We start from the raw sequence: 15,043 nt of genomic DNA, 5'->3' as shown, positions 1-15,043 counted from the left end.
GATGAATGGATCTCACCACCGAGCTGCCGTGGCAAGGCGTCTGCTGGCTGGGGAGGTCCTGGGGGACCCTGAATGCCTTCACGGGCCCTGCCCAACCTTTCCACAGACAGGGCTGCATTTTGGGGTCCTAGTGACCCCCTAAAGGGAGGAAACCTCTTTAGGAAGATCGGCTTTAGCCACCTTTTAAAAAGTGACACCCCCGCTCCCCAACCTTACCCAGACATCAAGAGTGACGCTTAACTTGGGAAGAGAAGCTTGTACCCAAGCTGGTGTCTTGATGGCGGAGTTTACTGCCTATGCCCTTCTGCTCAGATGCTGCATCTGGCTCTCCATGCAGACCTGGCTTTAAACCACCTCCTTGGGTGGGCTGGCATGGAGGGCAAGCTTGGGGGAAGAAAGATTGCATGCTTGCCGGCAAGCTTAAAGCAGGGATTGGTACCCCAAATGCTCCTGTGCCCCTCCTCTCTCCCTTGACACCCCCTTGCTTCACCGCTTCTGGCCGCCCTTGAGAAAGAGGAAAGTGCCTTATTAAAAAGTCATTTCTGACATGCACCCCTCCCAGGGCGTTCCACAGGAGTTGGGCTGCTCCGGCCGGGCAGGAATTCCAGCCGCGGCTGGTTACAGCTCAGGGAGCTTGCTGGGCCTCTGCAAATACCACAGTTCCCACTGTGGAGGGCCAGCGTTAATGTGAGGGGGGGAAATATCCTCTCTCCCCTCCCCGCCAGTGTCTAGTGGAATCTTCTGGTGATGGGGGGGAGCAGGGGGGGAAGGAATCCTCGGCAGGGGGGTGCTGGAATCCCCAGGGGAGAGTGGTGCTGGCAGGCTGTGCAATACTGCAGCTCAGATGTCAAGGATGTTGCTTTACGGACTCGTGTGATGCATTTTAATAGGATCTCCTTGGCAGGTCGGAGGCGGCCAGTGGGCGGAGCGCCAAAATCCCACATGTGAACAGTTCTGAGGCTGCAGCTGGGACTAGGAAGGTGGTGGGGAGGGGCGGGTCGACCCCTGGGTTTAGGAACCCAGCCGAGCGGAAGGTGGGCAGGAGGCTGAACGTGGAGGAAACGGGCAGAGGGGTCGTCAAGCCAAACTGCTAGGAGGGGAGGGACCTAAGCCAAGCAGAGACTCACTGATTCTGTCAGCACCTACCCCCTAGAGCAGTGGGGCGCTAACCCTCTGGGACATACCGGGTTAGCTTGCACCCTGAGCAGCCGCTCTGAGCCGGAGCTCTAGTCTCGATGCTTCCCGTGTCTGGCGGCGGGAGAACATCTTCGTTAGCTTCTCACGCACACGTCCTCTGTGGGCACGCAACCACGCCCGGCCAGCCCCTTCCATAGGAGCCTGGCTTTGGTCCTTGCAGCTGTGCAGGATGGATCCACCAGCGGATGTCTCCAGCAGGGCCTGCTCAGGAGACCGTGCGCCTTCCCGGGTTGGTGGGGTCGCCCTAGCTAGCAATCGGAGCACTGTCTTGCGCTCCGCTCAGACTTGAGCGGCACAGTGTGCCTCTCCAGGGCCATGAAAGACCCTCCCACGGGACGAGGGAGCAACTCCGCGTACAGACCCTGTTCCCAATGCTCTCTCAGCTAAGGCATCGGAAGAGGATTTGTGGTGCAAAGGGCTCTCTTTGCTAGAAAACAAAGTGTGGGGAGCACTAGCTTTCCCAAGTATCCTCAGTGCTTCAGAACGGCTGGAAGGAGACCGTTATCATGTGTTATGGAGAGATTGTTTCATGCCAAGAGCCCTTGATCTAGATGGAAGTACCAGAGCTACGTAACGAAGTGTTGGATGCACAGGGAAAGGTGTCACGTAAGAGTCTGTAGCAGCATATCACAGAAGTAGGAAAGGAGGAAACGAAATGGATCTTCAGAGGACCGGGCAGCCTGCGAGGAAGAAGAGGGGACGGGTCGGGAGGCAGGGAGAGCAGAGTGCCCAGCAGTGGAAGGACAGCTAACAGCCATGTGAGATCTAGTCACTAACGGCCCCCTCATTCTGCTCCTCTAGGTCTTGAGCAATCTGGTGATGGAGGAACTGGTCCCAGAACTGAAAAACACGATCGGCCCCAAGCTGAAGGGCAAGGCCCAGGAGAGGCAGAGACTCTGGATACAGGTTAGTGTGTGTGTGGTGGGGGGGTGGGGGCGGTGGTAAGAGGCCAGGGCCCTGTGAGGGCAGCGTGGGGCTGTGAATGCTGCAGCATGAGGCTGGTGCAATAATGCCCAACTGGCTGAAATGTTCCTGTATGGATGACACACGCCAGAAATTGGGGCTGGCTGCTGGGAAATCCAGGACTGGACTCTGACAGCTTTTGGAATGGGTCCCCTTGCCTTGGGTGTGGTGCCTTGACTCTGTTTCCTGCTGGCTTGTGTGACTCAGAGTCACTTCCCCAATTCACCCCCTTCTCCCCAAGGGCGCAGGGAAACTAGCTGTCTGTCTGCCTCACTCCTGGTTTTATCAAGCTCCCTGTCATAGGTGTAAACAGCTATTTCTCAACCTCCCACTTACCTTCTGTTGGTTGCATGCATGTCCAGAACATGCGGCTTCTGTGTTGCTTGCCATCCCCCCGGGGAGGGAAGTACACCCTAGCAAACATCCATCCATAGCTAAGCCAGCAGTGTGGCTCGGCCCAGCTATATTTAGCAAACCATTTTTAGACCAACCCAGGCTAAATCTGGCCTGAACCTATGGGTTTATACAAACAGGCTTGTTATAAAACCTTTAAGACCAATAGAAATGTTTCCATGAGACGCTCTCTGTAGAATTCCACTGAAACCTCCTTTAAACAAACAGTGCCCCTTAGCCTTAACCACCCAGATGCGGCAGCCCTGTGCTAATGCATGAGAAAGGGGAAGAGTTCTGTCCTCCAGAGCCCAAGGTGAAGATTGCAGATTTCCAGCATAAATCCTGATGATCACATTGGATTCTTATTTAATTGTAATAATCCAAGGTGGGGAAGGGCTTGTGCTGTTCCTGTGAAAGAAGCAGGAGGATGAGACCGGCCCTAGGGAGGAAGGGTGACCTTGTCCTTTAAGGCTTTGGAATGGTACTGAAGAGATCAGGGTTCAATTCCTGCCTCTGCCACAAACACCTTGTGTAAACTTTGGCCTAAGAGACTTGTCCTCAGGTGACTGATTTTGGGTGCCCAACTCGACACTTTAAAGTCCCCTGGCTTTCAGGAAGTGCTGAGTATTTCCTCCTGATGGGGAGGTACTTGGCCCGCTCGATGCTGGTGAGGCCTCAGCTGGGTACTGTGTCCTTTTCTGGGTGCCGCACTTTAGGAAAGCTGTGGACAAACTGGAGAGAGTCCAGAGGAGGGCAGCAAAAATCATCAGAGGTTTAGAAAACCTGACCAATAAGGAAAGGTTTAAAAAAAGACCAGGCATGTTTAGTCTGGACCAAAGAGGCCTTCAAATGTGTTAAGGGCTTTTATAAAGAGGACGGGGATCATTTGTTCTCCATCGCCACAGAAGGCAGGACAAGAAATAACGGGCTTAGTCTGTAGCAAGGGAGATTTCAGGTTAGATGTAAAGGAAAAATTTCTACCTATAAGAATAGTTAAGCTCTGGACGAGGCTTCCAAGAGAGGTTGTGGAATTCCTGTCATTGGAGGTCTGGAAAAACACACCTGTCAGGGATGGTCTTAGTTTACTTGGTCCTGCCTCAGTGCAGGGGCTTGGACTTGATGATCTCTCAAGTTCTCCTCCAGCCCATCGTTTCCATGATTCTAGCCCAGAGGTGCTAAATAATAGCATGACATAATTCCAGGCAGAAGACTCCTCCTCCAAACGTCACAATAAATAACTTGTACATACAGTAGCACTGTGCAGTCATAACAAAAATAGGCTCATGAACCTCGGGAACTACAATCCTAGACTTTGCTCCTGCACTGAGATGTGCTAGCACGGATCCCGGTGGAGTCCTGCCATTTGAACGCAGTGGTGCATAGCAGATGTCTGCACGGATTCCAGTGTCAATCACCACAAGCGTACAGTAGAAAAGAAAAAAATATTTCAAGTCAGCGGTTTTTAAAAAGAGAAATGGGTGGGTGGGAGTGAACAAAACGTGGAGCTGGATGGAGTCCGTCGCTCTTGCTGACATCAGGAAGCAGCGAATCCTGAAATGTACTGACCAGCGGCTGCGTTATGACAAGACTTGTTAGGCAGATCTCAAATAGCCAGGCCTTTTCTTGTTAGGGGATCTAGTGGCAGCTGCAGACATAATTCCCGTGCATGCTGTAGAAAGCTTATTGCCAGACGTCCCTGCATATCCATGGTTGGGGAGCACTCAGTCATGTGGGGTGCAAAGAGATGGCAGGCTGCCTTGCAGACAGAGGTCAGGAAGGGTCCTGGGCTCACCAAGGTCAGATGGCAGCACAGCCTCAGACGTCCCGTGGGATTAGGATGCTGACGATGCTCTTCCTCTTCCCCCTCTAGATCTCGGATGCTGTCTACAGGCTTGTCTATGACCAGATAAAGGCGCACTATGATGCAGTGGTGACCAAATGTGAGCTGGAGCGTCCCAGAATGGAGAGCACCATTCGCACAGACATGGATCAGATCATCACATCAAAGGAACACTTAGCCAGCAAAATCCGAGGTAGGAAATGTGTTGCCCCTTTGGGTATGTCTACATGGCAAAAAAAAAAATTCACCCACGGCACCAAGTCTCAGAACCCGGATCTGCAGACTTGGGCTCACCTACGGCACTAAAAATTAGCTGTGTAGACATTCAGGCTCGGGATCTGATGCCTAAGGAGGGGTCTGGGTTTCCGAGCTTGAGCCCGAACGACTACCCCCAGCAATAGCCCATTGTACTGGGTTAGTCAAAATCCTGACGTTCAAAACCGCAGTGCTTTCCTAGGACTGGGAGCCAGAAACCTGACCCGGGGGCTAAGAGGCCAAGGGCTGGAGCAGTCCTCTAGTTCACCTAGCTCCAGCAGCCCTTATTTTAAGGCACCGTCCCTTATTTGTTTGATTTGTCCCTAAAATGATCACCCATCCCTTATTTGAAGAGAGATTGAAATGTTTTAAAACTGATAAGTGCTATTTTAAACATGAAATTGAAACTTATACTAACTGCATCGTGTACGGGAGGGCAGTAGAAATGTGCACAGGAGGAAAAAATACATGATGTGCCAAGGGAAATTGTGTTTCCCTACAATGTCCCTTCAAATAAAGCAGCGTCCCTTGTTCTTCAAGTGGTTTTCCCTTATTTCCCTCCAACAGAGGAGGTCACCCTGCATAGCTTCTTACATCCTGAAGGATCCCAAAGTATTAGTACACCATCCAAGTATTACAAACTAGGTCTGCACTGTTACCCTCTGGCCGCTTCTGAGGTGGAACATGGCTTCTGCTAACGTACCACGGTGCTGGGCAGGCGGGGAAGCATTACCACACAGCCAGGGCAGGGCAGGGGCAGGGCTGACACCAATGGAACTTAGCTACTCAGACTAGAATTTGACCAGGGCTTTGAGATGAGTGCTCCTGTTTGTAGGAAGCCCTGTGGTATCAGGAGCTCATACAGAAGCCAACATCTCGGGCAGCACGTGGCCCCGTACTCCATAGGGGGGAAGAACAGGGTCAATACTGACCCAAGAGTGCCGCCTACTGAATTGCCAGTAGCATTCTCTTCACCCCCACGTGTTTTGCGTGGAGGATTGCCATTCGACTACTGCCAAGCGTGGCAGACACGGGCTCTGGTTGCAGGCTGATCGGACGTAAGATGGGAAGGGACCTTGTAGGTCTTCAAGTCTAGTCCCCAGCTGCGGCGGGCAACTCTGTCATCCCGTTTATAAATTTATCCAGCTGCATCTCTAGCCTTTTGGCCACCACCTGGAAGGGGTGGAACAGAGCAACTCCTGTCCTTTTCTAGGGTATAGTCTAGGAGCTGGAGCACCATGCTTGGCTTCCTGGTGGCTCCAAAGCTCAGCAAGGAAGGTAGCCAGAGCAGGAGCCATCCCATGCTAATTGTCTGTTTGCCTGTCTCTTCCTCATCCAGCCTTTGTGCTGCCCAAAGCAGAGATCTGTGTCCGAAACCATGTGCAGCCCTATATCCCTTCCATCCTGGAGGCGCTGATGATTCCCACAAGCCAGGGTTTTGCCGAGGTCCGGGAAGTGTTCTTCAAGGAGGTCACTGACATGAACATGAACGTAATCAACGAGAGCGGGATGGAGAAGCTGGGTGAGGTAAGGCCCCTGGAGAAGGTTGCATAGATTCCCATTGTTGGCCTAGCAGGATAGGCTGGAAGCCTTGCGCGGGTGCCCAGGGAAAGCCTGGCCAAGGAGGGAGCTCAGCTTCCATCCCCAGTTGTCCTGAGTAAGGCTGGAGCTGAATGGTGAGAATAAACCTGTGGCCCTGCCCCTAGTCTGCTCGCATCGGAGCTGGCAGGCCTATGCTCCCCTCTTAGCTGGAAGCCACAGACCATAGAGGGCCCAGAGCTTCCTTGGGCAGCACCAATCCTGGTCACGCTAGATCCATAGGTTCCTTTGGTGTTCTGGCAGAAGTTAGAACGATCCACTTAATCATAGAATCATAGAATATCAGGGTTGGAAGGGACCTCAGGAGGTCATCTAGTCCAACCCCCTGCTCAAAGCAGGACCAATCCCCAACTAAATCATCCCAGCCAGGGCTTTGTCAAGCCTGACCTTAAAAACTTCTAAGGAAGGAGATTCCACCACCTCCCTAGGTAACGCATTCCAGTGTTTCACCACCCTCCTGGTGAAAAAGTTTTCCTACTATCCAACCTCAACCTCCCCCACTGCAACTTGAGACCATTACTCCTTGTTCTGTCATCTGCTACCACTGAGAACAATCTAGATCCATCCTCTTTGGAACCCCCATTCAGGTAGTTGAAAGCAGCTATCAAATCCCCCCTCATTCTTCCCTTCCGCAGACTAAACAATCCCAGTTCCCTCAACCTCTCCTCATAAGTCATGTGTTCCAGTCCTCTAATAATTTTTGTTGCCCTCCGCTGGATGTTTTCCAATTTTTCCACATCCTTCTTGTAGTGTGGGGCCCAAAACTGGACACAGTACTCCAGATGAGGCCTCACCGATGTCGAATAGAGGGGAACGATCACATCCCTCGATCTGCTGGCAATGCCCCTACTTATACATCCCAAAATGCCATTGGCCTTCTTGGGAACAAGGGCACACTGTTGACTCATATCCAGCTTCTCGTCCACTGTAACCTCTAGGTCCTTTTCTGCCGACCTGCTGCCTAGCCATTGGGTCCCTAGTCTGTAGCGGTGCATGGGATTCTTCCGTCCTAAGTGCAGGACTCTGCACTTGTCCTTATTGAACCTCATCAGATTTCTTTTGGCCCAATCCTCCAATTTGTCTAGGTCCCTCTGGATCCTATCCCTGCCCTCCAGCGTATCTACCTCTCCTCCTAGTTTAGTGTCATCTGCACACTTGCTGAGGGTGCAATCCACACCATCCTCCAGATCATTTATGAAGATATTGAACAAAACCGGCCCCAGGACCGACCCTTGGGGTACTCCGCTTGATACCAGCTGTCAACTGACATGGAGCCATTGATCACTACCCGTTGAGCCCGACAATCTAGCCAGCTTTCTATCCACCCTATAGTCCATTCATCCAGCCCAGACTTCTTTAACTTGCTGGCAAGAATACTGTGGGAGACCATGTCAAAAGCTTTGCTAAAGTCAAGGAACAACACGTCCACTGCTTTCCCCTCATACCCAGTTATCTCGTCATAGAAGGCAATTAGATTAGTCAGGCATGACTTGCCCTTGGTGAATCCATGCTGACTGTTCCTGATCACTTTCCTCTCCTCTAAGTGCTTCAGAATCGATTCCTTGAGGGCCTGCTCCATGATTTTTCCAGGGACTGAGGTGAGGCTGACAGGCCTGTAGTTCCCCGGATCCTCCTCCTCCCCTTTTTTAAAGATGGGCACTACATTAGCCTTTTTCCAGTCGTCCGGGACTTCCCCCGATCACCATGAGTTTTCAAAGATAATGGCCAATGGCTCTGCGATCACATCCGCCAGCTCCTTTAGCATTCTCGGGTGCAGCGCATCGGCCCCATGGACTTGTGCTCATCTAGCTTTTCTAAATAGTCCCGAACCACTTCTTTCTCCGCAGGGGGCTGGTCACCTTCTCCCTATGCTGTGCTGCCCAGTGCAGCAGTCTGGGAGCTGACCTTGTTCGTGAAGACAGAGACAAAAAAAGCATTGAGTACATTAGCTTTTTCCACATCCTCTGTCACGAGGTTGCTCCCTCATTCAGTAAGGGGCCCACACTTTCCTTGGCTTTCTTCTTGTTGCTAACATACCTGAAGAAACCCTTCTTGTTACTCTTAACATCTCTTGCTAGCTGCAACTCCAGGTGTGATTTGGCCTTCCTGATTTCACTCCTACATGCCCGAGCAATATTTTTATACTCTTCCCTGGTCATTTGTCCAGTCTTCCACTTCTTATAAACTCCTTTTTTGTGTTTAAGATCAGCAAGGATTTCACTGTTAAGCCAAGCTGGTCGCCTGCCATATTTACTATTTTTTCTACACATCGGGATGGTTTGTCCCTGTAACCTCAGTAAGGATTCTTTAAAATACAGCCAGCTCTCCTGGACTCCTTTCCCCCTCATGTTATTCTCCCAGGGGATCCTGCCCATCAGTTCCCGGAGGGAGTCAAAGTCTGCTTTTCTGAAGCCCAGGGTCTGTATTCTGCTGCTCTCCTTTCTTCCTTGTGTCAGGATCCTGAACTCGACCATCTCATGGTCGCTGCCTCCCAGGTTCTCATCCACTTTTGCTTCCCCTACTAATTCTTCCCTGTTTGTGAGCAGCAGCTCAAAAAGAGCTCTGCCCCTAGTTGGTTCCTCCAGCACTTGCACCAGGAAATTGTTCCCTACACTTTCCAAACCTTCCTGGATTGCTGTGCACCGCTGTATTGCTCTCTGAGCAGATATCAGGGTGACTGAAGTCTCCCATGAGAACCAGGGCCTGCCATCTAGTAACTTCCGTGAGTTGCCGGAAGAAAGCCTTATCCACCTCATCCCCCTGGTCCGGTGGTCTATAGCAGACTCCCACCACGACATCACCCCTGTTGCTCACACTTCTAAACTTAATCCAGAGACTCTCAGGTTTTTCTGCAGTTTCATACTTGAGCTCTGAGCAGTCATACCACTTAAGGTGGGAACTGAATTCCCAGCTCTCCTCCCAAGCTCTGGGCAACGGGTCAGTCTAACAAAATCCAGGGCATCCAATTTCACCTGCGTATGGTAACCTGGGATCACTCTGTATCCAGCTGGGTCCCTCTGTATCCAACCAGAGCAGCCCCAGGTGGTCACACGCCTGCCTCCCACCCTGTACTAACAGTACAGACCCGTGGTTTGATCCTGTAACGTACAGCCGGTGATCTTCCTGCACCAGGCTCACCCATGTCTGTGTGCAGCCTGGCGGCGTGGGGACACAGAGACACTTGGAAATGCTCTTGTCTTTGTGACCCAGATTAAATGGGAGCCGTTGAGGAAGGATTCCGATTTCTGGGCTTTGTTTTCCTCTGCTCCCTGGAAGCTTGGTGTCTGGTGTGATGCCAAGTCTCAGCAGGCCTGGGGAGTGGGCGGGAGGTAGGGCGCTCTCTCCGTACAGCCAGTGAGTTGTGTGTGTGACTCCTTGTCCTTCAGTACATGGAGAAGCTCTCTCAGCTGGCCTTCCACCCTGTCAAGATGCAGTCCTGCTATGAGAAGATGGACCAGCTGAAACTGGAGGGGCTTCAACAGAGATTTGACGTATCCAGTGCCTCCGTGTTCAAACAGAGGGCCCAGATCCTCATGAGACAGGTAGGGTGTTAATAGCCAAATTCAAGGGGTGACCAGCCCTTATGCTCACTGTCCCATGGGGAGCTGTCTTTGGCCCTAGCCTCCAGGGTCAGAGTTAAGGTGGGTTGCTGTGGCTATGAATTCTGGTTCTCCTAGTGCCCTGCCCTGGGTGTTGGGCTGGTCATCAATGTCCTACTGCATGGGCGCCCCGTGCTGGAGTGTGCTCTGGGCTTCAGTCTGGCTGTACCCCCCCCACCCACTCCCCCCCCAACCCCCGCCCCCGCTCCGGGAGCCTTCATTTGAAAGAGTCACCTTGTTAAAATTAACAGCTGGTCCAGGGGCACAGCACTGCTACGGAGACCAGCTTATTTCAATGGCTTTGTTTTTCTCCTCTGAATATGGCAACGCCCCAGGGGCAGAACCGTCCCTGGCCCAACCCCTTCGCTTTGCTCCCCAGCACTGCGCTGCCCATGGCCCGGAGCACGTATGACTCAACGGCCACCTGTGTTCTTTGGGACAAACGATTGACCCTGCATGTCGCGACTCTGCCCTGGTGCCTGTGAACGATGCAGTGTCCCACTGGGAGGGGAACGTCTGCGTATGAACAACCTCACGGGGGCGCCTCGTATACATCCACCGCTGTCGTGCTGGTGGCCGGGTGGGTGGCAGGCCTGGGCTACGCAGACGCAATGCTCTTCTTCCCCTTTACATGGAGGAGTCTCCCACCGGCAGTAGTCTAAATGTGGGGTCAAGGAAGCCGGCCTCAGTTAGCTGTGTAGGAGCGAGTGTAACTTTCCACCGGGTTTTCTGGCACCTGTGGAGAACCGGGAGACGTTCTAGAACTGGAATGCTCTCACCTCCATCACTCACATCCCATTCAGCCTGGCACAGCTGATTTAGGAGACTGGTTGTTCTACAGCTCCTGGAGGAGTATCCAGGGGCCAGTGTGGACAAGAATCCACTTGCAGATCTACATGGGGGGAGGAGGAGTTTTGTACCGATATCCCATGCACCAGCGCAGCTCCGTATTCTGGGAAATGTGCCGCTAGTGCCCTCTAGTGGTGGGAAAGAAAACACCTTTATGCAGGTTAACTTGGTGCTTTCAAAATCGTGAGTGGGATGGGGTAGCAGATGGGGACCGGGTGCAGGTTCAGGAATAGAGGAGGTGCCCTTGTGACCCGTCTCCGTGTGGTGGTGCATGGCCAGGCCTGCTCTGCTCATCCCTTGGCATCATTGCTTTGCTGGATGTCCAACATGAGCCAGCCTAAGTTGCCGTGGTTTCTTGGCCTCCTTTTGGGACACCGTCTGATGATGCTTCTCATTGTAGCAAATGGATGATGCCGTTCACACGTTCGGGACACTCCTGCACCAGGAGCTGGCGAAGATGCTGGGCAAGGAGGAGCTGTGCAAGTCAATCCAGCGGATCCTGGAACGGGTGCTCAAGGTAAGGCAGCCCGCAAAGCAGCGGCATGCTCCTGCAAGGTCTGCCATCTCTGGAACGTGAAGGTGGTCGGCGTTTTAACTCGCCCGTGCTGCACCAACAAGGCCTCGGGATGCTAGACAGGAGAGAAACCTCTGCCACAAAGAAAGCACCTGCAGCTTCTGTGCGAAGCCCAGGCATGCCGTGTGCCTGCCACGGGGCAGGTAAGGGCAGGAACGAGTGCATTGTGTAGAACGATACTCGGCATTTGTAATTTTAAATGGACCGAGTATCACAGTTGTTCCTAGACCCCAGTGGAGATCGGGCACAGGGAGGTGAAGTGACTTGCCCCACAGCAGATCAGAGCCCAGGCCATCAGAATCTGTCCAGTGACCTATCCCCTAGACCACGCTGCCTCCTGAGCCCAGGGAAGGGGCTGGTGTTGGATACTGAAAACACTTCTGTAAATCCCCTCGTGTAAATCGCTTCCTGTGGAAAGGATTGTTCAATAAAATGGTAGGAAAGCTGCACATTCTCCTCTTCCTCTGAATGGCCCATTCCTCTGTAATCTCCTCTCCTGCGAGATGCCAAAGGTTTGTTAACCAGCCTTGTTTCCCTCTTCCCCCGGTGCGCCCCTTGTCCTGCAGAAATATGACTATGACAGCAGCACCGTGCGCAAGAAGTTCTTCAGGGAAGCCCTGCTCCAGATCACCATCCCCTTCCTGCTGAAGAAGCTGGCACCAACCTGCAAGGGGGTAAGAGGCCAAGCAGCCCCGTGGGCATGGGTTGGTGGCACGTTTCAAAAACCCTGCTGAGTCATCAAACTCTGTATATGTTGCCATGAACAAGACAATTCCCCCCCCCCCCCCCCCCCGCTCCTTGCCCACAACTGTAGAATATTGGTCCGATTCTCATTTACACCAAGGCCCCTTTACACCACCCTGGAAGTGTTAGGGAGCCAACTCAATATATGTTGCTTGACATTGCCAGTGGTGTAAAAAGGCCTCTGTGCATATAAAAAATTGGGCCCAGTGCATGTACAAAGACATAATCTCTCTTTGTAACATCCTGATCTTGAAATTCCTCACCCCTTTGGGTCTATGTTTAATCTCAACTTGGTCTTTAACTCCTATGGCTAGATGGCCCATAACTGGTGGCATCCCTGGGTCAACAGTGGTGCCCATGGTTTTGTGGGAAGGGTAGCTCTGCCTCTCAAAGGCACATCGTCTTTGGAAAGCCACAGGGCAGCTAGGTGGTCTTGGGTTATCTCTGCCAGCGAGGTGAAATCTGCCTTCTCCTTTGGGCAGGAGTTACCAAAGTTCCAGGAACTGATCTTCGAGGACTTCGACAACTTCATCCTGGTGGAGAACACGTACGAGGAGGTCGTGCTGCAGTCGGTCATGAAGGACATCATGCAGGGTGAGAGGGCTGCCCGCGTTTGGGTGGGAGGGCAGGATGCAGGCTCAGTCCTTCACTATGCTGGGAAGGGGCCTATGCAAGCCTGGCTAACCCCCCCAGTTAGCCAGCTTGGAAAATCCTAAGGGCTGCAGTGTCTCGGCTGCAGCAACGGGCAGTAGACACTGAGTGAATCCTGCTACTCCCCTTCTGCTCACTGAGGGACACTGTTGCTAACGGGGCTAGCTGGCAAGGACTGGACACGCATGCCCATCCACTTACTATGGGGAGGCTCTGGGCATTACAGCAATGGGAGCCATCTCAAGCCAACCCCTGGAGCATCTCCTCCTACAGCACTTTGCCACTCTGCTCCGGATCCAGAGTCTAGGTGACGGTGGTGAGGGTGTATGTGTACTCTGCACTGTCACCGAAACGCTTTCCTCCATGTCTCAGTTCCGTAGCGCAGCGGCCCCCTTTGATTCTGCCCGCTTGTACCACCCGTCTAAGCTGGGTCCAAATCTCACCGCTTCTTCCTTCGTAACTTCTCTAGGATCCGTGCTTTTCCCCTCTATCCAGACAGCCCAGCCTCTCACCCCCCCCGCATCATCTGCTGTCTTGATTACCGTAAACGCCTGCTCCCGAGCGTCCCCAACACTCACCTCACAGCCCTTCCCGTCCAGGCGAAAAGCATCGACTAAGATCATCTTCCGCTCCTATCGCTCTGCCTGCGTCACCTCCTCTTGGATTCCCTCCACCTGCCCCCGCTTCTCCACCGCATCAAATTCAGGCTTCCTGTCCTCCCCACCCAGGCCCTTCGCGATTCTGCCCTCCCCTGTTATCCTCGTACTGCATCGCGCTCCGCTCCATCCGCTGAGCCAGCTTGGTCCATCCATCAGCTTCAAACCCTGCCCTGAACCCTTCCACGCTGTCCCTTCGGCATGGAGTGCCCCCCCACCCCCATCTGCCATTCCCACCTTCGCCAAATTCCTTCTCCAGGACCCTCCCGCCAGGGCAGAAGTAGGAATTTAGCTGATCAAGGAGGGCCTGGCTGAGGCGTGGATGGTGACTATGTGGGCATGAGAATTGTACCAGGGTATAGATTGGACTGCAAGGTTCTCTCCCTACCGGCTCGTTGCATGTGCTTTGCTCTGAATCCTAGGAAGGCTAGCGGGGACCAGGTCTTGCTATACGTGTGTACAACACAGAGCATGGTGAGGCCTCAATCTCGAATGAGGCCTGTGCTTGCTACTGACACGTAAATAGACCCCTGCCCTGCCCTGCCCTGTCCTGACCTCCCGGTCTTTGCCTTTCCAGCTGTGAAGGAGGCAGCGGTGCAGAGGAAACACAACCTGTACCGGGACAGCATGGTCATGCACAACAGCGACCCCAACCTGCACCTGCTGGGCGAGGGCATGCCCATCGACTGGGGAGAGGAGTTCGGCAGCCAGCCGGACTCGGACCCATCCGCCGAGAAGCGCCACAGAGCCAGGCAGGTGGTGTCGGTCATCCACGACGACGAGGGAGCCCTGTCCTATGAGGCCGGTGCGGAGGTGCTGATGCACCAGGTCTCCCAGGAAGAGCTCGGGTCGGAGGAGCTGGTGGCCTGCCCTGCCCTTGCTGCACCGGGTTCTCCTGACAGCATGCAGGGGATACGGGGGATGCTGGTGAAGGAGTTCTGTGTGGAGACCCCAGTCCCGGCAAGAGAGGAGGCAAAGGAACCACTGACGAATGGTACAATAGTCCAGCAGAGCGGCGGCTCTGAGGAGCACGGGGTGGAGCGAGCTGCCCAGAAGGCCGAGGAAGGCCCTGGTTCCTTGGAACACTCTGCCCCGCATGACGCTGGCTCCCCGTGCCCAGTGAACCCGGGGGTGGAGGAGCAGGAAGCCAAGCCAGCCGTGCCCACCTCTCCAGCCAAGCCGCCTGCCCTGACAGCTGCCTCGTTGCTTGCTGAGGGGGGAGTTGAAGTGAACCGTCACGAACCCAGCGACAAGGAGACAGGGGAAGAGGTGTCCACCCAGGCCCATGCGGAGAAGGTGGAGTCTGCCCAGCCGGCCACAGAGAACAGCGCGGGGGCCACAGAGAACAGCGCGGAGGTGCAGACTCAGTTCTAGGTCACCCCGCCCCCCACCCCGGTCGAGATCCATGCTGGCCATGTACACTGTGTGCCGAAGGTGGACTGGAGTCAGTGACACCAGGAGGGTGGGGGGGCTCGTAGGCTGGGCCAGTCGCTGGCATTGGTAGCTGTTACATTCCCAGTTTCTGAAGCAGGCTCGGCTTCGGACACCAGCTTCCCAGGGAAAGGGGTGGGGGGAGCCACCGAGATGGAAGATCTCCTAAACTGCACACCCACTTAGAGGAGAGCTGTGTGCTGGCCAGAACCAAGCCGCCACGCTGGGCCAAGCCATTGCCCCTCCTCCCAGGACTCTAGCTCAGCATAGGATACCCACCCCTTCCACACAC

The 15,043-nt window shown here is 53.8% G+C and overlaps 1 protein-coding gene across 1 annotated transcript in view; it reads left to right on the top strand.

The window, feature by feature from the left end:
* Positions 1-14,711, top strand: part of NIBAN2 (niban apoptosis regulator 2) — a 94,595-nt gene extending 79,884 nt beyond the window's left edge. The window contains exons 7-14 of the mRNA XM_077835847.1: positions 1,999-2,103; positions 4,424-4,586; positions 5,988-6,175; positions 9,634-9,789; positions 11,096-11,212; positions 11,836-11,943; positions 12,496-12,607; positions 13,898-14,711. Coding sequence (XP_077691973.1) covers positions 1,999-2,103; positions 4,424-4,586; positions 5,988-6,175; positions 9,634-9,789; positions 11,096-11,212; positions 11,836-11,943; positions 12,496-12,607; positions 13,898-14,694 — 1,746 coding nt within the window. The 3' untranslated portion in view covers positions 14,695-14,711. The remainder of the gene's footprint in view (positions 1-1,998; positions 2,104-4,423; positions 4,587-5,987; positions 6,176-9,633; positions 9,790-11,095; positions 11,213-11,835; positions 11,944-12,495; positions 12,608-13,897) is intronic.
* The last annotated feature ends 332 nt before the right edge of the window (positions 14,712-15,043 follow it).

Source organism: Eretmochelys imbricata, chromosome 16 (assembly GCF_965152235.1).
Source record: "Eretmochelys imbricata isolate rEreImb1 chromosome 16, rEreImb1.hap1, whole genome shotgun sequence".
NCBI lineage: Eukaryota > Metazoa > Chordata > Testudines > Cheloniidae > Eretmochelys > Eretmochelys imbricata.
This window is presented reverse-complemented; position numbering and strand designations above follow the sequence as displayed.